This window comes from Cavia porcellus, unplaced genomic scaffold (genome assembly GCF_034190915.1).
Source record: "Cavia porcellus strain 051 isolate PalLab524CR breed Dunkin Hartley unplaced genomic scaffold, mCavPor4.1 scaffold_15, whole genome shotgun sequence".
Lineage (NCBI taxonomy): Eukaryota > Metazoa > Chordata > Mammalia > Rodentia > Caviidae > Cavia > Cavia porcellus.
This window is the reverse complement of record NW_026947498.1, coordinates 6754416-6777748: the sequence shown is the minus strand read 5'-3', so window position 1 is coordinate 6777748 and position 23333 is coordinate 6754416. Positions and strand designations below refer to the sequence as shown.

At 50.4% G+C, this 23333-nt stretch overlaps 1 protein-coding gene across 2 annotated transcripts; it reads right to left on the bottom strand.

The window, feature by feature from the left end:
• Positions 1–1165: 1165 nt before the first annotated feature.
• On the bottom strand, positions 1166–17569 carry Ets2 (ETS proto-oncogene 2, transcription factor). Of its 2 annotated transcripts, none has more exons than XM_063224520.1 (10): positions 17388–17569; positions 13745–13816; positions 11321–11432; positions 9908–10027; positions 9446–9646; positions 7975–8058; positions 7123–7350; positions 6073–6336; positions 4203–4321; positions 1166–3433 (listed from the first exon to the last, which is right to left on the bottom strand). In XM_063224520.1, exons 2-10 carry the CDS (start codon positions 13814–13816, stop codon positions 3218–3220), a joined length of 1416 nt encoding a protein of 471 aa, XP_063080590.1. In that variant the 5' UTR covers positions 17388–17569; the 3' UTR covers positions 1166–3217. The 2 variants fall into 2 exon arrangements, with proteins under 2 accessions (XP_063080590.1, XP_063080591.1); XM_063224521.1 differs by lacking the exon at positions 17388–17569 and adding an exon at positions 14204–14304.
• Positions 17570–23333: the final 5764 nt, after the last annotated feature.

Genomic DNA, 23333 nt, shown 5'->3' with positions numbered 1-23333 from the left:
TTCTAAAGAAAAATGTGAGTTCTCAATTTTATCTGTCACTGCGAGCATCATGGTTTTTGCCTACTTTTTTGAATAAGAGTAGTGATCATAACTGCTGTGACCATTTGTTATAATCTGCTGAAATGTGTCATCAGCTGGTAGCAATAGTTTCCAACTGACTGATGAGTGATGTTACAAAATCACAAGTAAAAGCCATCCACAGTGCAAGACAGAGCAACTGAACGTAACGTCATCATGGAAAGTTTGATATGGTTTCATATTTTTTCCAATCAGAGTTTAAAAAATGACCATGTGTAATTTTTGACATTATGTAAAAGAACATCCACAGTTGTGCGATATGATATGACTAAATGCTAAAAATGCTGATCTGTGTTAGGCCAGGTTCCCTTCGTATACTCTTGTCAAATCATGCCAGAAGAGAGACTGAGTGCAGGACCAAGTAGAAGAATCCAGCTATGTGTTTTATTAAAGCAAATATTAAAGAGATGTGCAACACCATGCTTAAAATCTAATATTTGCTTTAACTTTTAACACAGGAACTTTTTGGTGGTAATTTTTTATGGTAGTTTTTAATACGGTGACGGGGGACTGAGCCTAAGGCCCCTCTCCTGCTTGGCGAATGCTCCACCAAGCTCCGCCTCCAACCCTAATCTGGTCAGGGTTCTCCGGTGCAGCCGGTGGTTTGTGAGTTAGTAACCAGGTCCCTGCAGAGAGAGGAAGCAGCCTGGTAGCCATGTTTGCTGATCCCTGTAAACATTCTGTCAACCTGAAGTTGGGGAGAGAGGTATGCTCGTCAGTGTCCTCATGAATTCAGAGAGCAACCACCCTCCTCATTCCGTCACCACCCCAGTGTCAGCAATGCAGCCACGGGGCCTGGAGAGCTGTCACCCAGTGCATCAGCACGCAAACCTCCCACTCCCATCTGGCCTCTCCAAACGCCCCTGAATCTCTTCTCAGGTTACTTCTGCCACAGAAGTCTCCCCACTGCAAACCTTTCCTGAATGGACCATCCATTTGAAGGAGCACGTTTTCGGGGTTCTTTGAGGAAGGGTGGGGCACACTGCAGTGTGAACCCCCTAGGTCAACAGTGGACCATGGCCCTCTGAGCAGGGTGGCATGTGGCTGGAGGAGCAAGAGGAAGCATGAGGACCATTACGAGGTGAGGTGTCCTTTACATAAAGCAAATGCTTTATTTCAGAAAGGCCCGGTTACAAAACTTTCCATACTTCAGATCTGCCCGCGACTGCGTCAAAGGCTCCCCGTTTCCAAAGCCATCAGGTCGCACTACATTAAGCTGCCACCTAGGCTGATAAAAAGCAGCCTCGAACCGGCAACATCATGCTGTTCAAACTCATATTAAATCGAGCTGATGGCTAACGCTTTCTCCTGGCAGCAAGATGTCCCCGTCACACGTCTGCTTATATTGTAAACAGATGTCCCAGTCATAAATAAGTCCCACTCAGAAAAAACACCCCGTGCTTCAGCACACTGCTTCTGAACACGTAGGCTGTCAGCCCAGGGCTGGCTCCGCTGCTCCGGGTCACCCTGGACCCATTCCACAGTCTCATCCCATGACGACTCTTGAGTCTTTGGAGATGTCGGAAGCCAGTTTGCCAGGAAGTAGTAAAGTCTGTCCCACTTGGAAGCTGGAGGGATTTGACCTTTTCAAAAGGTCAGAACTACACACACGGTGGACTTCAGTGCTCCTGAGCTGGATCGAAGGAATCTTTTCCTCCAGGGGACCACTAGGAATTCTTGCCTGTCTGGTTTTTTCTGTGCCTCTGGGTGTTCTGTGTCCAGGAAAACTGGGAAGAAAAACAAAACTCCAAGCCCCCAAAACAGCCTCTGGCTGAAGACACGAACTGGAAAGCAGGGCATTCGGTCCAGATGGCCCAAGCCATGCCTCGTTCACTGCGGTCCAGAGTTTAACGGTGACCCCTCCCATCCCCCTCCCCCGTCCAGCACTCAAACTTTACACAGAGCTGAGATAAAAATAAAGCTTTCATACAAATTACATTTTTTTCCAGTGAATTACTTTTGCAGTAAAAATAGCTGCTACACAAATCCCTCCTGATCTCTGAGAAGGAGTCGAGTATTTCCAAAAATAGTATTCTTATTTTAATCACAGAGTAACGTGAGCATGGAATGGAAACGGTTGGCTAGGGAGAGGTGAGCTGGCGGGGAAAGACACGGGAAACACCAAAAAATAAAAGACATCTGTGTACAAACTGATTGAAAGGCATGCAGAAAAGTGGAAAACATATGCCATTTGTCAAGAAAAATACTGCTTATAGCTTTTACTTTACAATTAAAGGAGAAAACAGAGAGGCCAGGCATCCTCTCCACCTTGAGATAATAACATTACGTTTCTTATACATATATATATATATATATATATATAAAAATCCCCAAATGTACAAAGTCTTTGCCAGATAACAGCCAAGGCAAAACAAACATGAAACAACAAAAGAACAGAAGGCCAGGGCCGAGCCCTGCGGATCATATTCCTATAGGTATCTTATATGAAAATATCACACTTTACAATGCTTTTCATTTGCCACGCTGGCAGATTAAATCTCCGTAAAATGCCGCTCGTGTGTGTGCTGAAAAATGCAATAAAATAGTGAATGTCTGCATTCTTATTTCAAATAGTTACATAATTACTTTAAATACAATATACAATTTCTGTTAAATAGAACAGTATGAGGGTTCCAATAGCAATCATAAAGATTACAATAATATATACAAAACTCGTGACACGGCATCGCTGGTTTCCTTCCCACCGCCCCCCATCCCTCTCCAATAGAGCTGGTTTGTGTGCGTTTACTGATCCTCCTTGCAAAAGTCCAAAATTCCGCGAGTCAAAGGCTGTGCATCCGAGACGTGCTCCCTCCTTGGAGAATCTCCAAGCAGTGGGGGCACCTCGCCTCGAGGGGGCGTGGTGTGGCGGGGCAGACACAGGCTGGCCTCCTGAAGCCCTTGCAGCTGCCACTGCTCCACAGTGGCACTGCCCGCCTGGAGACTCCAGAGTCGAGAAGCAGAGTCTGTTGCTGCGGTGGGGGTGCAGCCTTGACACAAGAGGCGCATTGTCGGATGAAATGAGGCCGCTGCTTCTCAGTGACTTTCCTGGACGCCTTTCAGGGGTCCTTGGAGCAGCCAGACAAGACGGGCTTCCCACTCCCCACTGCCGGGGTGGGCTCAGGGCGGTCCCGGGACCTCAGTCCTCTGTGTCAGGCTGGACCCCCAAGATGGCATGCAGCTCCTCAGGTGTGAACCCCAGCAAGTTCTGCAGGTCGCAGACGAAGCGGTACACGTAGCGCTTGCCCGATGTCTTGTGGATGATGTTCTTGTCGTAATAGTAGCGTAAGCCCCGGCTCAGCTTCTCGTAGTTCATCTTCGGCTTATTTTTCCGCTTGCCCCACCGGCGGGCCACCTTTGGGGAACACAAGTGAAGAGTGAAGTTCATCAAAGCCAACCACGAAGATGCTGGTCAGGTCGATGCTGCCACCTCAAAGTATGTGTGCCCCACTGCACAAGGCCCTTGGGGCTCCGTTTGTCTTTTAGTACACAAGGGACACGGGATCTGTCCCTCCTTGGCTGTTTTCTCTGCATATGGGAGTGTGAGGTCCCCAGTCTCCTGCCCCCCACTCTGTCTCCGCAAAGCCTCCTGGGAACCGAGAGCTCAGGGGCCAAGAAGACCTGAGGTGGGGACCAGGTGATACCACCCACCTCGGGGTTCCGTTTCCAACCCCTGAAGTCAGCAGCTGCTGAGCAGCGGCCTGAGCCCTGTCACATGTCCCAGTACTGGGACAGGGAGGTGACAAATGGGGCTCTGTAACGCCAGGGACCAAGGGTTCCTGTGACACTGTCCTGGGAAGCCCTGCAGTGGCCACCTCCCTCTTGTGATTCACTCCTCCAGGCTACCGGGGGCCAGTGTGAGGCTCACTCAGTGACAAGGATAGATCTAAGGAAGGCGCTTTCAGATGGCCGCAGGAGGACCTCAGCTGGCGGCTCTGCCTTCTCATCAGACATTGACCAACGGGGCAGTCGGTCTCAGGTCTATGGACAGGATGGGGTGGGGGGAATCCCTCAGCTGCCAACCAAGCAACCCGCCCTTTCTTGTGGCTCAAGAGAATGTGCCCCTAAAGCCAAGGTGATAAACCAGGCTTTGGAGCCCGGGCTCCCCAGGGCGCGGGCCGTACCTCATCGGGGTCAGCGAGCTTGAACTCCCATCCGTCCCCAGTCCAGCTGATGAAGGACTGGCACGACTTGTCGGAGAGCAACTCCAGGAGGAACTGCCACAGCTGGATGGGTCCACTTCCTGGGGGACAGAGAGGAACGTGGTGACACATCTCCACAGGCTCCGGACCACGGGGCTCAAACCACCCACTGAGGGATGGGAGCTGGCTGCGATGCAGCTCCGACTCTGGGGGTGGGGGGCAAAGTCGGAACACTTCCATGGGGTAAGCCTGGGCCCTGGGGCGAGGTGGCCCAGAGGTGAGACCAGAGCCTGCAAAGGAGTCCTGCCCACCTGCTTCTTCACCAGACGCTCTGCCCTGCACCCCTGCCTGGCTCCAGCCCTCAGCACTACCATTTCTCATCCTGAGTTTGGTTCCTCACACAGAAACTTGGAAGGTTTATTTCTAGAAACCACTAGAAGGGCAGGAGAGGGGTACGGGGGTCCTGGGTCACAGACTGCTGCCACGTGGGACATGGTTTATTCAGCACTCAGATGGGGTGGTACTGACTGCCTTTCCTGAACCCCGATTTAGAGTCCCGGTGACAGGAGAAGCCCTGTCCTGGATCCCAGCCCATCAGCACATCAGCACAAGGAATCTTCTGATCCAAAGCCCCACCTCTTTCTACCAAAATTCCCAGAATGCTTTGGAATAGTGCTATAATCTCTCAATCTGGGAAGCTGAGACAGAGAGACTGTAAGCTAAAATCCAGCCTGGGCAGCTAACTGACTTAGAGAGACCCTGTCTCAAAATAAAAATACAACAGGGGTCAGGGATGCTGCCCAGGGCAAAGGCCCTGGGTTCAGTCTCCACACAAAGACTTTGTGTACAGTACCCAGGCCCGTGTGCTCTGGAGCCAGACACAGCCAGGTCACCCGTGTGACCTGAGTGAGAGCTGCTCGAGTCGGAGGCAATTTCCCCATCTGTAGAAGGGGCTCACAGTCAGGCCAAGGGTCTTAGACCCAGGTAACCACAGGAGTGGCTGCTGACAGGCGGTAATCAGACCGGAAAGCACCAGAGCCACAGTTGTTTATGAAAAGTACTGGGGCTCACATACTCTTTACTATTAACACATTTACGTGGCTGTTTGTTTCCAATTACTTAAACAACAACAACCACCAATGTGCCCACATATCCTCATCTCATCTACAGTACTATTTGTTTTTGTTTTTATTTTTTAGTACTGGGGATCGAACTCACGACCTCGTGCTTGCCAGGCAGGCCCTCATACCACTGAGCTAAATCCCTTTTCTACAGTATTATTTGCAGGCAAACTTTTTGAAAAAAAAATCCATGTTGGCTCTACATAGTCTAAGTATGAAAAAAAGAAGCACATTTAAGGACACGGATGGCATTTTGTAGTTTTGCTCTAGTATTGGAAATATTTGGTTCCAAGAACAGCTGTAATATTTGTCCTCTGCTTAGAATAGCTCTCATCCTAACCTGAGAGGCCAGGGAGGTAAACAGTGCCCAGGACCTGGGCCAGGCCGGCTGCCCCTCCCAGGCCAGTTTACATTCCTGGAGCGCCTGCAGCCCTGAGTCAGGCCGGGACTCTGCACCGCCCGGCCTGTCTCTTCCTCCTCCTCCTCCTCTTCCTCATCCATCTCCTCCTCCTCCTTCCCCTGCATTGCAGGTGGAAAGCCAGGCCCCTGGTTGTACCCACCCCCACCCCGAGCTCCGGGTACAGGCCATTCTGGCTGGGTGGCTTTTCCACCATCCAGGGATAATGCATGCCAGGCAGGAGCAGCTGCCGGGAGTCAACATGACAGGCTTTACCACAAAAGCCCTGAGATACATGGGGCTCAAGATGGGACAGAGAGGCAGCCACACGCACCTGTGAAGCCGGCCAGCACGGCTGCAGGGATGACTGGTTTGCCCTGCTCTACCGGGTCACTGCGCTCCTGGATGTAGTCCTTGAAAGACATGGTCGGCTTGCCTAGGCACAGGGACTGGCTGCAGTCGTCCTCGAAGCTCTCAAAAGAGGGCACGCGCTGCACGTCCAGCAGGGAGGACTGGCTGTTCCAGGAGCGCAGCAGTGACTCTGAGCTCTCAAAGCTGTCCCCGCCATTCTCGGGTGAGTCGTGATCTTTGGGCTTCCCTGGAAGGACAGCACAACACACACCATGACTCTCAGGTGACCACCTCTGTCAGCCATGCACGCTGCTGGTGCAGAATCAACAGACCCTTTAAAATGTTCTTTGGCTATACTCCAAGACAAGTACACCCACAAATCCCAGCTTCCGTCAAGGGAAGAATGGATAGGATGCAGCCTCACACAATGGATATTACACTACGGTGGGAAAAAACCCCAAACAAATGGCCACAACATGCGCAAGGCTCAGACACAGCGACCAGCAAAAGACAAACCCAGAAGAAAATATTCTGTAGGATCCCATCTGTATGAAGTTCAAGAATGGGAAAAAACAATCTGTGGTGATAAAACGTCAATGGTTTCCTCTTAGGGTGACGACGCAATGGGCTTGGGAAAGGTAGGGAGCAACCTTCTGGGAGCCAAAACTTTCCTGTCTCCATCTCAATAGTGGTCACACAGGTGTCAAAACACACGCAAGCCCAGCCAGTGGTGCAGCCTGAGATTTGTGCACTGTGAATATTTTACAATCTCATAAAAAGAAACATCACATTCTGAGGTCTGCATGCAATGTCCCACTGGGCAAGGTAATCAGCTTCAAGAGCAGGGACTGTGAGTAGCTTACTGGGTCCCTGTAGCATCTGACGGACCAGTGTCTGAAACCTGCTAGCAGAATGCACTTGCTGGAAGCTCACTTAGCATTCGGACCCCAGCCAGACACAGGACCCATTTACTCAAGAGCCCACATCCCCAGATCAATCCCATTGCCTGGCTGCAATAGAGTGCCCATCTTACCAGAGCTGCTGGCGAGCAAATTCAAGTTGCTGCCGGTGAAGTCCTGGCCGACGGAACAGTAGTTAACACCGACGGTGCTCAGCCGGGACTTGGGGAACATCTGAAAGTCCTGCTCAGAGCTCAGCACCCCGGGCGCCATGGTGGATGGACAAATGCCGTCCAGGAGGCCGCCTTTGGGGTAACTTGATGTCTGCATTCCCCCATATGGAGCCTGTTCAACGCCAAAACCTACAGCAAAAGGATTGCACAGAGGAGTCATTAAAAACAGGGTGGTAGTGACAACCAACTTGCCCAACAGATCATGAGCTGGGCCCACAAGTGACCATCAATACCCAATTCCAGGGCGGCATCTCCAGCTCCTAGACTCAGAGCGCACTGTGCCTGCTCTGTGCCTGCCACCTCGATGTGTCACGCTGGACTCATCTCTGGTGACAACAGTCTCAGCTCTCTACCCTTCATCTTAATCTACAAACCGGCCAGCCCAGGGCTGAGCCAACGGCAGGTAATAACAGCTGCTAATACAATTTAAAATTTTCTAATATGACACTAACAAAAGCAAGAAACAAACTAATCGTTCGTCTTCGTGGACCTGGTGTATCAACGATCACATCAAGGTGCAAATGCTACCTGTCAATCACTGAGGAAGCTATTTCACAATCTGTGTTTCATGCTAAGACTTCCAGGTCTGTGAGTCTTATATTCCCTACACGTTGCAAAGGGGAGCGGCCCCATTTGAGCTGCTGCGTACCCACGTGTGGCCACCATCAGGGCCACAGGGCAGGGCGGGACTGTCCCTGGGAAACTTCCACTGTACAGGCCAAGCATCAGGTTTTGGGAATCAACCAAACTGACCTAAGGTGTTGCTGTTAATCCACTGAGGGACCGCGTTGAGGTGGGAGTCTTCTTCATACTGCTCTTCTGTCTTTTCTTGGTTTTCTGAAAAACAAACACGGGCGGTGTAAGACGGCAAATTCAAGTCCAAGCTCCACAAGGAAAACGCAATCGCCCGCACTCCTGCCAAGTAGGCATCTTCCATCAGCCACGCTTCGCCCTTCTCGTTTCGGTTGGTGGTGTCATATGTGATTATATATTCTTTTCGAAACACTACAGATGGTGAAAATACTGTTTTCTAATAACTGGAGTTTCCCGAAATAAATAATGAAATCTTTGGCAAAGTCAGATTTTCTGCTGTCAAACTGGAAAGATCCAGAACAAGTATTTCATTCATTCTTATTACATCCAAAAAAAACCCCCCAAACCAGTTAAACACTGATGAAAAACATCTATCTGTCCAGGGGCTGGGGACATTGATTAAGAAAGTGGAACTTGTCCCGGGTCCATAAGGATTCTGGTGTAATTCCACGCCTCAAAGTTTGTCCATGGTGATGGGACCCAGGTGCTCGTGAACTTTGAAATGAAAAGGTTAACATTTACTAAGAACAGAGGCACACACAACCACACACACACACACACACACACACACACACACGTGCAAAACCACACACGAGCTAACAGGGAAACGAGCTAAAACTTGGCCACATAGGTAGGTTCACTGGTGACTTTCCAGGTAAAACCTGTTCAAATTCAGAAACCATTTGGGGTCTTTAAGTTTCCTTGGCCCTGAGAAATTAGGAGTTGAACAGAACTGGTTGGTTGAACCCAGGTCTATCTGAGATTCTGAGTCTACGGAGGATGTTGAAGCTTGATGTGTTTATGCACAATTAAGTCAGGAATTCTGCCTCCACTTCAACGAAGGTGCTTGTCTTCTTAGACTATTTAACAAAAACAATCCCTTCTCTGAGTTTCTTTGAAAACTTACACATATTCCAGGCATTCTCATTGGTCTTTTACATGCCACCTCAAGGCTGTCTCTATATGGTGTGGCTGCTTTCTGTCTAAAAGTTCAGTGGGTAAGTATGTATCAATTACCGCCTTGTTGAAATACCTAACACTCCTCCCCTCTCAAACTCTGTTGGATTCCTTTTAGACTTAGTAAAACTCAGAGTTTATCTGTGAAAGACTCCCTTTCCTGAGAGCTGACTGATCTCTAACACACAGGAGCTCCCACTGCTGCCCGACATTCCCAGCCCACTCAGGCCACTTCGACAGGACGGCAGCAATGACCCACTCCATGACTCAGGCTCCCACCTCGGGGCTGTGCCCGATGCCACCGATACAAGGCACACACTCAGCTCTGGGCAATGAACCCTGGACAGCACCGAGCACCTGACTCACCTAGGGTATTGGGCGCAGCCCCCAAAGCCCTGTTCCCCTCGGTGTCCCCTCCCACCGTGGTACCTGGGGCTGAGCCACCCAGCCCCACCTTTGATCATCTGCTCCAGGTGCTCCCAGAGAATGTCGCCCACAAAGTCCGGCGCCAGCTCCAGGAAACGCTCCTTCCCAAGGTTGCACAGGACCTGGCCGTTCATGCCAAACCGCTGCAGGTTCACGTTCACCAGGCTGAACTCGTTGGTGGCCCAGAGAAGCCACTGGCACACCTGCTGCTCGTTCCACAGCCAGGGGTCTGCCAGGGACAGAAAGGTGGTGAGATCAGGCCGCTGCCCACATAGGACCCCAGACACAAACCAGGACACCGGGAATAGACATTTAGCAGGCTCTGGATGAAGGGTGCGGTGGACCCTGCTGAAATATGGACTGGCCTGGGTGGTCTTCACAGACACTCTCATTGCAACCCCGAAACAGTGGCATTGGAGCCGGGTCCAGATCAAACCCCAAAGCTTGATCCACCACCCTGGGCCAACCTAGGCGGGAAGCCAGTGCTTACTCTTGGGGATGCCGAGCCGCCGCCGCTCCTTCTGGAAGCCGCTGAAGGTGGCTTTTAAGGCCTGGCTCATCACGGCCTTGCTGCAGGGGGTCAGCAAAGGCAGCTCGCAGCTGGCGGAGTCTGGAAAGAAACATGGAGGGGTCAGGACGTCAAGGGGCAGCAGCCAAGGGGGTTCGGAGACAAAGCTTAAGACTGCAGCCAAGAATGCTTCTGACCTCACATCTGGACATAATTTTTCTTTTATCTTTTTGTTTGTTTGTCTGCCTGAGACAGGGCCTTGCTGTAGTTCAGGCTGGCCTTGAACTTGCTTCTGGGTGCGGAGTGATGGGGGTGCACCTTTATAACCAGCACCATGATTTTCTTAAGAGTAGATACACAGGGCTGGGTGGGAGCTCAGTGGCAGAGGGCTTGCTTAGCATGCGAGAGGCCCTGGGTTAGGTCACCAGCACCTCAATAAAAAGTAGACATATTTACGATACATAAAAATATGAACAAATATGTTTTAACCAGGACTGGGAAAACATGACACGTCTTAGAACTAGATACATGGAAAAAACCTGCAAGAAAACCCAAGCTTATTCTATTTTCAAACAAGGGAAGCACACATATAGGTTTTAACTTATGCCTATTTTAGAATTTCAGTAACAAACCAGATTGTGGTTTTTGCTTGAATAGCTTAAACAGGGTCACTGGGAAATTTGGAAGTCATGTTCCTTAAATGAACAGTGGGCAAAGGGACCTGAGCGTTGTACCCGTAGTAAAGTAGGGGCTCTTCCCAATTTTCAGAAAAAGTTTTCTCTGAATGGGCTCAGAAAGAAAGATAAACCACTGGTCACCCCGTGTTACACTTATGCAAGTCCATGTGCTTTAATTAATTTCCTTGGCCGTATTTTTCTAGCACCTACTTCACATGACAAAGCGATCCCTGAAATGTTTCCAACTACAGGCTCCACCAAAGAAACTGCAGGGACATTATCTAACACACTTGTCCCTTGAAAAAGAATAAATAATGATCTTAAGAAAGAACTGCTGACAGACATGCAGATGGTAAGAGTATGCTGGCCCACAGCTGCAGCAGATGATTTCACTTCTAGGAACCCAGAGTGGAAAGCGGGGTTCAGGGTTTTATGTCTGTCTGGCAGAGTGGACCAGAGAGGGGAGGACAAACACCCTAAGGAGAAGCTCGGGGGTTCCCCTGCAGGGTACAACAGGAACGCAGGGGTGGTCCCCGGAAGTAAAAACATCAGAATTGCCAAGTTACTCCAAAGGCAGCGGGCCTTCTCCCAGCCCACACTTGTCATAGTGAGGATTCGGCGGATGCCATCCTTGCTTATGACCCCGGTCTCTTTGTTAACTGAACTCCTCTGGGAGAGCGGGCATCGCATCGTTTCTCAAGGCTGGAGAACAAATTACCATGTGAAATGGAATCCAAGCCCGTTGGCACTTCTTGGAGTGTTTGCTCTTCACTGAGAGAGGGGAACATAGCGAACAGAGAGCCATCGAAGGTGTCAAAGGCGGGCTGGCGCTGCAGAAACAGAGGGAAAGGAAAGGAACACAATAAGACACTGATTTAATTACCTATTTTATGAGTGTCCCGTGGGTAATCTCAAGACACACCCTGGCTGGGCTGGCAATTACAAAGCCACACAGCACACCCTACTAGTCCTGGAAACAGATTTCCTAAGAAGGTCAAAGTGACCCACAGGATTCCATTGTTCTCTGGATTAACTAGCCTCAGAGTCGGAGTGCTTGGTAATGTCAGGGGCTGGCTTGACTTAATAAATCAAATACACCTCAAAATAACAGAATCCTAGCACCATGTTGGGTGGAAGCCTGGAGTCCCATTTGGAAAATACCTGCCACCTTGGTACATGGGAGGAAAACGTACTCAGGCTGGGTGTAGGGGAGCGTAACCCACAGCAGGTACTTTCAGTGCAATACAGGACAAGAGGCAAAGTACAGAATCCACATTGAAACTCCAAAAGTGAAACACTATTTTCTTTTTGGAAGCGCTTGCTTTGAAAAATTTACCACGAAACAATCTAAGGGAAACTGGGAACGCTTTTCCTTATCAGTTCTAATGGTTTAGAAAGCATTTTAATATATGAAAGAAAATTCCTGGAGTTTTCATTTTATATAAATGTAGGGTACGAAAAGGAACCTTTCCACTGATTCATCAAGGGGAAGCATTGCCAAAGGCGATGGGTTTAAAGTTAAACTTTCTCCAGGTAAAGGGAAAGACACAAGTACAAAGAAGAAATCCACGGCTGCTGATTCCTCGTGTAATGTTTGTGAGAAAAAAAGCAGCCTCTCCTGGGGGAGCCGCATCTCTAGAGCATAACCAGCTCATCCCTCACGGTTGCTTCACTCAGGGGAAAACACGCCGGCCCCATTTTTCCAACATAATGTGGAAATCCCATGTTATGTGTAATACAATGACCCATCTGTTGAGTCACCAATTTAAAAATGTGCAACACATTTACAAATAAAATCAGTGTGCTTTCTTTTAGAAATGCAGAACAACGAATGACGCATTACAGAAGAGGGGAGGCAGAAGTTGGGGCCCAGCCTCAGCCCCATCCCAATGCCTGCGCTTTACCTAAGGAGAAAAACCCAACCAAGCTACACAGGATAAAATAATCCTCCAGCCCTGTAAACCACAGGGGGCTGGCGCTGGTGAAACATCTTCCCCTAGCACTGCCCACATGACAAAGTGGTGCCTTTCTGGATTTCGAGTTCTTTTTTTAAAATCAGGAAGCTAAAGAACAATACAACTCTCTGCTTCCTATTTCAACACAAAATTTCAGCAATGACCATTTCTTCTCCGAATCCAGGCATCACAAGAGCATCATCACCTTTTAATTCATGGAAGGATTTTCTTCTGGGGGGTGGTTTCTGTGTAAGAGTTCTCACTTCTTAGGTCATTTTCTGGTATCTTAAGCTACCCAAGCAAATCAAGCCAGAAAACTCACTGAAGTTTGCTGATCTTCTTGGAATAACAGGAATACCTGTGGCCAAATGTTGGCTGGGGCAGGGTGGCAGGGGAAGCTGCTATCCGACAAACAGCCTCACTAAACACTGAGAAAGAGGAAAAAGCCAGCAACCCAGCACCAGCAGGCCAGACCTTCAGAGCTAAACTTAAAGGATGCCAATCCTAAATCACCGCTGCTGAAACAGGCTTACCACGCAACACTCAAAAACAGTCAGGCCCGCTGCCACATTTGGAGAAAGCAAACGGGAAATCAGTTCGTGCACGGAAAGAACGCTCCGGAAAGGACCCACGACAGGAGCACGGGAGATGCGTTTAGTCAGGGCTGTGCTGGCCTTTTCATCTTCCATCCGGTTTCTTGTTTTACATAAACAGGCCTGCAGTTCCCTGCAGTTACCCAGGCTCCTCAAAACCCGTGGGCGTCACTTGGCCCCTTCCAGAGAGCAGCAGCCTCCCGAAGATCCCTTTATCAGCGGCCTTTCCCATCTCCAAAAATTCAAACTAGACAGCAAGATGGAGACAGCACCTCTGGCTATTTCACCGACCATGGCAGGATCTGTCTTTTCCCTTGGAGGGTACCTCAGACAGAAAAGGCCTCCTGATTCCCAAATTACATGGTTTCCTATCTCAGAAGACATGGAGAACCCGCCTCAAGATAACCATTTTACAGACCAGAAAACTGAAGCTCGGAGAAAGGAAGCACAGTTCAGAGTCACACGGCCAGTAAATTAAAACTGGGGCTAAATCAATTTTCTGGGACCCGGCCCAAAATTTTCCCCCCAGAGATGGAGTTTTCCAATTTGTAACAAAAATAATAAGTAACAATTAATTAACACATGCGTGCTTACCTTGAGTGTCCCTCGAAAATTGTTGGCCACAGGAGCTACTTGGTCCATATTCTTGAGCCCAAAGTCATTCATCTTGAAAGAGAAAAGGAAGAGTCATAAGCACCTTTTCTCAAAAGTCTCCATGGATGGCTTGATGGCAGTTCCACAGGTGGCAGGTAATTCACAGCTGGCTGCTGGAATTCGTAGCTAAAGGATTTTCTCAAGGTTCTAAGGAAAGCAACGCTCAAGTATAACAACAACAGGTGTGAGCTACGGAGCCATTTGAATACTAACTGCACTTTGATATGAGACTCCAAACTTTTTCAGGCTGGTAGGTCAGAACCCTCTTTGCTGGATTAGCTGGTAGGAGCGCCCTGCTTCCCACTGATTTCCAAGGCACTGGCAGCCTAGGTGAGGGTTTGGGGGCAGCAGCAGGGAATTGGGGTGCCTCGAGACTGCATAGGACATACTGAGCTCTACCTGGCAGCTTGAGACCCCCTTGTAGCTCCCCAGGAATCAGATCCAGGAAAGCCCGCTCTGCCAGAAGAGGGTCCCAGAATGTTCCCCTCTTTTGTCTTCCTGTAAGAGACAAGAAGAGGGGTAGTAGTGGGTGGGAGACCTTAGGGCCAAACCCTCTTACAAGATAGTGATCCTCCTGCTGAGTACAGAGCTCAAGACACACTTGGTTTTGTGTGTTGCTCGGCGTGCATGTCTTTGGGAGGAAGTAATCCCAAGCACAAATCCACCTACTGGGTTTCGATGGTCTGGGCTTACACTGTAGCTGTGCAGACCAAAGTGGTGACTGCCAGCACTGTGAACCTGGCTGGCTGAGTGCTGAGGACAGGATACTCCTAAGATTCCCAAGATTTGGTAAAAACATGGAAAATGACTCAAGTTATTTGTCTGCTCACTGCATGCTTATATAATAGCTTGACTATAGCAGGTTCATGAAAATCAATTTCACCTGTTGTGCTATTTTTAACATGGCTGGCAGCAAATTTACAAGTACGCATGTGGCTTGCAGAGGACAGTGCTGGGGGAAGGCTGGACACGTCTTAGGGGCCCTAACCTACACCTGCTTGGTCATACGTGTTTTAGGAGGACACTGCTAAATAAAGCAATTGAGGAAGTAAAGCTCCTCAAATTAACCGGGGAAGCGCTGGGAAGGTAGTTTTTTACCTTGAGCCCCTGCCCAACTTGAGGACTACGGAGGTGAAGGCCTTCAGCCAGTTGTTTGGGGTTCCCTTAAGTGCCCAACTTCCATCTCCCCTGGGTGCACCCACCTATCACAGCCTAGGCACCCTAATCACCATGCAACTGATGCTATGTAAGGGGATAGCAAACTGCACAGCTGCATGAAATGATCTATTCTGTGTTTGTGTTTTTGTTTTCTCTTTATGGCCAGTATTTATGGCTAACTATTGTCCTAAAGGCCCCTAACCCAACACACGCGCCCTTGAATAAAACAGCCAGGGCGGCAAGAATACTAGAAAGAGCCGGAGAGGCTCAGTGTTGCAGGTGACGGCTTGCGGTGGCCCAGGGCTGAGTGGTAAGTCATCCACCTGAGGGAGGCAGAGGAAAGGTTGCCCTGGCTCTGAAGTGGCCACAGGGGCTGAGAATGTCACCCTCCATCACAAAGGAATCGATATTCACTACCCAGGAAGGCAGCTAGGACACTGTGTCTGGTCACCAAGGGCTGAGCCTGGCCCTGGAAGACCCTAAGTCCCTCTGTCCTGGAATTTCCTGCGTTCCTGAGATGTGGATGCCACAGTGCCAGAAAATGAGGCCAGCTATGGGGTGGGGTCACTGGCCTGGGACCACACAGCTACAACAGGGTCCCAAGGCAGGGTGGAGCTGAGAATCTGGACCGTGGACCTCCCCACACGCTGACAGACAGCACCAAGTATTACTAAGAATATTGAAGGCCCAATCCTTGGCTACCACATGACAGGCTCTTTCTCAGGAACCTATGTCATCTACCAAGGTGAAGTCAGTCCAGTCACCTGTTGATTAAATAAACAAGCCTCAAACAAAAAAACTCAATAGGACAAACAGATTAAAAAAAAAAAAATAGGGCAGACACCACCCAGAACCTGATGGGGTAGTACTTTTTGGTCACTTGGTCTGTCCAGATGCTTGATTTAATCCTGCTTTTCAGCATCTGTGAAAGAAGGCCCGTATGGGACAGCTTTCCTGGTTTTTGTGTACAAATACCAAGAGAGAGGGTGGCATACCACTCCCACATAAGGAGCTGTAATTACCAGCTACACAACAGAATTCTTTTGTTGTCCAGCTTTTAATGAGTTTTGTACAACTCATGTAGAATTAAAGAGCTCTACTAAATGGTTTCAGGCAGACACACAAATAATCAAATTTAAGTTCACTTATTCTACACCACTCGTCTCATTAACTAGTGGATGGGTCAAGTTTCTCCACATTAAATCGATCTCAAGTTTGGGTCCCTTAGACTTGATCTTTGCTTTTCAACAGAACAAAAAGGGAAAAAAATGGCAGAAATATAAGCACTGAGAACGCTTGCTTTCTAAAACAAGAATTTGCCAGACAACAATATTCTTCTTGGAACAAGTAATCACTTATGTAAGATCACAGTACAGGTTTGTTTGTAGGTAAATTTGGAAAAAAAAAAAAAAATCTAAACCCGTGACAGCTTTTGAAGGCTGGCTTGCTTGTAGTCTTTAAAGCCCTCAGTTTAGCAAGCTGAGTGATTAATCTCAGAAACGAGAGTTTGACTGTCTTCCCCCGGCTCACAGGGTGTTCGCACACACTGTACCGCGATATTACTCGGAATTTTAATAAAGCTGAAGGTGGAGATTTATCTTCCTGATTGGAGGTGGTTGTGCGATGGTAGATAAGGGAAGGGAAGGCGCTTCCATTCTGTGGAACAAACGCGATCTCTTCCCGGCGAATTAACATAAATTACTTCTGTCTCCAAAAATGCTCACTTCTTTACTTTGTAAATAAGTAGCGATTTACCTATTTTAGGCTAAAAATCGAGTACGGGGAGAACCTAAGTGTCATGCGCTCAACATTAAAAGGTGAGATTTCCACGACCTGAAGAGATACTAGAGTGTATGCGCTTAAAATTCAAAAACATTTAAAAAATAAGAAATTTTAAAAAATCCAATTACACAGAAACGGTCAGGTTTTCCCTACAATCAAACGTTCTAAAGGAGAGAAAATATAAGGGCCGCGCAGTGGGAGCAACCCGCTCTGAAGGGGCAGGGGCCCACAGCCGGACCCGGGATGTGGCCAAAAGCAGGTGACAGAGGACCTGCAGTCTCCCGGGCGCCTTTCCAGGAAGTCACCCCCAACCCTCGGGGCCATCTGGGACACGGCTCCCGACCCTCTTGGGTGAAATCAGTCCCCTAGGGGCTGGAACCCACCAGACCCACGATTCTTCCCCCAAAAAACAAAAGCAAGCGCCCTCCGCCCCGCCCGCGCCCGACCACCCGCGCAGCGCAGCACCACGCGTGACCGCGACCGCCACCTCCTGGGCCACCCGGTCACCGGAAAACAGGCCCAAGCCGAACTCTCACGCGCGACCCCCGAGTTCCCTAGGCGATCCGCGGTCCCCGATCGCGCCCCGGAATCTGCCCCGGAGCGCCGCGCCCGCCGGGGAGCGCGCTCTCCCGGCTGCTCTTACCTCGCCTCGGGGCAGGGCCGGCGGCCAGCGGCCGAGCTCGGGGCCGGGTCCCTCGGTGGCGCAGCAGGAGGCGAGGTCGGGTGGGGAATGGGGGTCTGGGATCGGGATCGGAGACCGGAGATCAGGGATCTGGGATCGGAGATCCAAGTCGGGGCCGGGCGCGCGCCGAGGCCGGGGCTGGACTTAGGTTCGCTGAGCCACTCCGCGCTTGGCGCCGCGGTGGAGGAAGTAACCGGCCCGGCCCCCTCGTCGCGCGCTCTTCAGAAGCGGGGGCAGGGCCGGGAGCGGACGCGGGAGGAGGAGAGAGCCGAGCAGGGGAGGGACTAGGGGCGGAGAGCGGAGGAGGAGCGGCCGGGGCGCGCAGGGCGAGGCGCGGGCTGCGGAGGCGGCGGGGGCGGTGGCCGGGCGCAGCGCCGGGGCGGGGAGGAGGTGGCACTTTCCGGCCCCTCCGCCTCCGCAGCCTCCGCTGCCTCGGTGCCTGCTGCGGCGCCCGGCCCCGGGCTCGGTCCCGGGGCTGTGTCCTAGCCTGCGGCCCACGGCTGGGGACACGGAGCCTGCAGGTCGGCCCGGGCGCCCGTTGGATTCCGCGGGCACTAGGGCTGAGACTGGTGGCGCGCGGGGGCAGCGGGGCGTGGACTTCAGGTCGTGCTGTCACGTGAAGGCCCGGGAACAGAGGCTAGGAAACTGCGGATCGACCGCCCCCGGGCGCCGAGTTTAGAGGGTCGCCGGCGAGCTGCCCGGCCCGGGAAACCCCCTTGCTACGGCTCCGAGGGGAGGGAGGAGCGCGCCCCCTAGGGCTGGGCCTCGACGGAGCTGCGGGGCTGCGCGCCCGCGAGGTGCTCTCATGGTTCCACAAGGCCTGGCTGTTCCTGCTTTAGCGGGACGGAAGCGAACTGCGCCGTCATTAACCGAACGAGTCATCTAAATGGGAAACTAAGGTTTGAAACCCCAGTTGGTCTGTCCTCCAAACTCATGGTCAAAACCACCAGGCGTACAGTGGTTTCTTTCCATGTTTTACTAGAAGGTGCTTGAGTCCGCGGCTGGCAACCTGTGCATTTCCTATCTAGGCTCCGTCACAGGCTCCATACCAAGCAAGAGAGTTCAGATTCCTAACGTGTATGAAGCAGAACAACCCGCGTGATCGAAGGCTGGTGCATCTCAAGAACTGCTATCTACGGAAGGGAGAGAAAGGGCCCAGCTTCTTTGGTACCCACTGTTCCCAGTTGCCATGGCAACTCAGGATCAGGGCTTATTCGATCATTGGCTGATTGAGATCCTGCTGCCCCTCCGTGTTTCTCCCGTGTGAGGGCGTACAGGTGTTAGGTGCCTGGGCCTAGGCAGCATCTACACAGCGAAAACGACCAGGCCCTAAAGGAATTGCTATTTCTTGGAGAGTGAATCAGTTATGAAGGTTTCTTTCTCAGTGTGTATTCAGGCCTTGATCAGAGAACCCAGAGAGGTCAAGAAGGAGCTCTATAAATGGAATAGAGATCCGTAGTATGTTACCATGGAGACGTGGATGCAGTCTATGTTATGCTTGCTTTTTTTTTTTTTTTTTATAAGCCATAGCAGAAAACCCTGACTCTGGGACTGCAGTGCTGGTGATTAGTTTCTTTCGCAGGGCATCACAGACACTGCAGTGTCCGAGGGGCTCTGTGCAGATAGCTATCCTCTGGTGTGCAGGTGCCCAGGGCAGGAGGGCAGGGATTGTTCCATCCCACCTGGTCCTGAGTCCATGGACTTCCAAGGGGCGCCCTGAATCAGGATGTCTTTCTGCTTGCAGGGCTGGCACAGGCTGGAGACCAGAAGTGGCACTTCACATGCTGAGCTGTTTCCAAGTGTGCACCCAAAAAGCTGCGGAAAGGGCGGGAGGCTATGGAGCCCCGCCTTTGCCCACAAGCCTCTGGCCTCTACGACAGGCTGGCCTCTACCAGCGGCTGAGTCCGTGAAGGCTGCTAATGGAGGCCCTGCCTGTCAGAACAGATCCATCTGTAAAGAAATTACCAGCAAGGGGTCACAACTAAGTGACTGCATTTCTCCTAAGCTCTCCTCTGAGAGTGTTGTATGAAAAACTGGTTTAAAAAACACCCTATAATATTATATAAATGAAAAAATAAATCCTTACCCTCTGGGCTCTGAATGTGTGAAACTCTGTCTGAAATGATCTTGGCTCCAAGCATAAAGGTCAGAGGTTCTGGTGACCTGTTCTCCCAGCTAACCCAGAAACCTGGATCTGGACCCTACCTTTGATTCTGGGTCACTGTCTCTTCCCAGGAGGCCTGCGCTGGTCCCAGAGGCCCCAGGCAAGGGTCTTGGGCCAGGGCTGATTGCCCTCTGCCTAGGGCAGCTGCTAAACTCATGATAACATAGCAGATGCTAATTCTGGGGCCATACCAGGGCTCCTTCCATTTTTCCTTCCCATTATTAGATGGTTTCCTAGTTACTTGGCTGAATTAAAGCCCAGCCAGGTTGAAGCCTGAGATTACTCATTGACTATTATGGTGCCATTCCCTGGAACACAGGGCTGGACAGTAAATGAAACCTAATAAAAGTGCAACCCTTCAGTGTGAGATCAAAAGTCGGTGTCAGGAGTAAACAAAGTCGGAAAGCGACGATGCACCCTGGCCGCTCAGTGTGAGGACTGTTGGGAGTCTTCCCCTACCACGTGGCAGAGGAGAGAAGAGAGGGTCGTTAACAAATGGTGGGAGAGTAAAGTGCAGACAGAGGACTTCAGAATGCAGGCATAATTAGGACAAATGATTAACTGACAAAGTCATCCTTTAATGGAAAACAACAGGCATATGTTTCCCTTACAGGCTTGCCTGTGTTTACCTTGCGATCCAAATCAATGGTCAACATAGTCCTCAGTAGTTTCCAGTTGCAAGTTAAACAGACGTCATTTTGTGAGGTGTATCATTTATTCATTGAGTGAGCACAGGGCCAGAAAGGACAAAGGTAAACAACACTTACTCCCTGCCTCTGCAAAAGTCACGTGAAGTAGGCCGCGTGGCCAAAATCGCACACTGAGTGTTCTAAGTTGTGGTACTAGGGATCGAGCCCAAGGCCTTTGCGTTGAGCTATGTCTCCAGCCCTTCTTTTCATTCTGAAGTCACTGAACTGCCCCAGCTGGGCTTCCTAGGGTGGTGGTAGAAATAAGAGTGTGAAAGCTGGGGTGCCTATTGCCCTGATGCATACTGAAATCAAGGAATGGAAAGAGTCAAGCAAGCGTTAGAGCCTTACCCCTCCCCTGCCTCCCAACCCCCCCTGCTCCCCTTTGCTGGCGGGCACAGGTACCAGGAGTCCTTGGGTGGCCTCCCCACTGGATGGCCCTAAACCACCCCACAGCAAGCACTGTTTTCTTCATTAACTCATTTCTCATTTAGCAAAAAAACAAACAAACAAACAAAAAAGAGTGCAGCTTCATTTAATTTAAATGAGGGCCAGCCTTCAATAATTTTCAGCAATCAAGAATGGCTGTATTTTATAAATAGAAATACCGCTCGGAAAAACAGAACACTGGAAACAGCACAATGTCTTTTGTCTCCAATGACCCTCCGTACTCTCACGCCATGTAAACATCATAATAAAAATGAGATAGTTCTCGGCAAGCTGGGGTAGGGTTAGGACTGTCACCGCCGGAAGCGCTGCTGCTGCTGAGTGAAACAGGAAATGGCTTAAGACTCCTGGAGGAGCAGATAGGATATCCTGGGGGTTCAAACCTTTTCCTGATGCCCCTGATCGGTTCTTGTGCCTGCTAGCAGTTGCCTCTGTTGCTTGAGCTGCCTGGAGCCATGAGCACACAATAGTCTGGTAGAGCCCCTGGTGAAGACCCGGTTCTGCATCCATGACCATCCAGGGGCAGCCTCCGTTTGTTCCTTGTCCTGTGATGTACCTGCGACAAACCTCAGTCCCCTGAGTCAGCCCAGGTTGCTGCCTGCTCCATGCTCAGTGCAGAATCTCAGATCATGACAAACGATTGGCTCATGACCAGCTCTGCCCACGGGAGCTGTGGTTTCTCCGCCGTCATTTTCAGGCCTCCGGTGGGAAGAGGCCAGGGAACGAAGTCCTGGGTTTTAGAATGGGGACTGACTTTAGAGAGTTGGTCACTCAGGCGGCTCCGGGATTTACAGAAATGGAAACTGAGGCCCAGGCAGTGTAGAGGCCTGGTCCAGGGTCGTGTGATTTTTTTTTCCTGGCATGCTGTCCCCCATCCCCTGTGAGGCTGCCACCCCACCCCAGGCATTTGCCCTTATAAGGCCTTGTTCTCCAAGTCTCCATGTCTGTTCATCACCTTGGAAAGCCTCAGCGATGCGAAACTGCTCGGGGACATGCCCTGGGCAAGTCTGGTCAGCCAAGCTGGAGGCGGGGACCCTTGGTGGCTGTGCAATCGATAATCCCTAAATAAATGCATCTGCACTGAGTCAGACCTGTGCAGGTATATGATTTTTTTTTCTGAATCATGAGAAAGATTCTCCTGTAGGCATTGAACGCAGTAATGCTCAGGGCAGCGGCCCATGTAGTCCATCCTTGTGCTATTCGGTTTAGCAAATGATTAAGGAAAATTAATCTGCAGGTCACTCTGGGAAACAGAATAAGACCCAGATTAAAAGGGGGATCTGAATAAATTGCTAAACCATATAACAGACTTCAGCAAGTGTGTGAGGGCGGCGCTAAGAAACTGGAATATCGAAGCGACACCAGTTTTGGGGAGAACAGCTTTCCCATGGTGGCATTTTCCCCAATTCCTCACTTGTGGGTTGCCAGTGTCTGTGTCTCTCTCAGGCCCTGAGCTCCAGGGCCTCTTCCAGCTTTTACAGAGAGGCACCTGTCTCCGAGTGCTTTGTGCCATGCGACTGCTGTCTTTACCTCTGAATGACAAGTCACCGCCTGGAGCAGCAGGAGGGGAACTGACTTCGGGTCTTTGCTCTCCAGGGAGAGAGCCTGCAGCCTCATTCTCAGGAGGACTCTCTCGGGACACTGCAGGCGTCACTTCTGCTCTCAGCAAAGAAACGGCCGCAGAGCCCCTTCCCACTATAGTTTTCTGCTGTTGCTGTCCTGGAGTCGTGAGGAACCTTCAGTCAGACGTTGTCATTTTGCATTTGGCTTTGTAAAGTATTCAGCTGGTCCCTGGTGGTCATTTTTCCCAGGCTCTGTAGAGCTGGCGGGCAATGCTGTCACCCAGAGCAAGGCAGGCAGGGCACCTGCTCCAAGGATTAGGAAGTGCTCCAAATCATCCTTTCTTGTTTGACACCAGCAGTTTAAAAGCGGGTATTTTAATTTATGATTATTAACCCTTTTTTTAGGAATCCCATCTTTTGTGTAGGTATAAATGCTTTTATTATGAAGTATGATCAAAAGGAAATGTTTGCATGTTTATATTAGAAATATTTATTATAGTAAATAACACATCGTTATGCATTCCCCTTAAAAAGCTCCCCTTGGCTTCAAATGTCCTATTCCATTGTCCTGGCCACTTCTTGCAGCAGCTCTGGAGGCCTGTTTCCTGAGGGTCTTTAGTTGCACTGTCTTGGCTGCCTTGATATCCTGGATCTATCAAACGTTTCCCTTTCGTGGTCATTTTAACTTTAGGGAGGAGCTGGAAGTGGCAGGACACCAGATCCAGTGACTGAGGGGGATGAGGACCCAGCCTCCGGTTTTTGGATCCCACCTGTGTGCTGGATGGTGCTCAGTAGCAGCATCCGCTCTATTTTTGGTCACGGGTTGTAAAGACCCTCACAAAAGAGGACTTCCAGAGCTGCTTCAGAAAAGGGTAGCTGGGTATGGTGCTTCTCATCCCAGCACTCAGGAGGCTGAGGCAGAAAGATCTCCTGGAGTTCAAGGCCAGCCTGGGCTACAGAGTGAGCTCAAAGCCAGCCTGAACTGCATAGCAAGACTCTCCCAACCTCCCTCCTGCCAAGAAAGGATGGATAAGAAGGATGGGTAAGT

Bases quoted from the DNA above. Each gene is read 5' to 3' on its own strand.
- Ets2 (XM_063224520.1), bottom strand. From the start codon at position 13,816: ATGAATGACTTTGGGCTCAAGAATATGGACCAAGTAGCTCCTGTGGCC. The intron at 4,322-6,072 runs GTGCGTGTGGCT...TCTGTCCCCCAG, and splicing joins CGTGCTGGCCGGCTTCACAG to GAAGTGGACCCATCCAGCTG. The intron at 3,434-4,202 runs GTACGGCCCGCG...TGTTCCCCAAAG, and splicing joins AGCTCGCTGACCCCGATGAG to GTGGCCCGCCGGTGGGGCAA.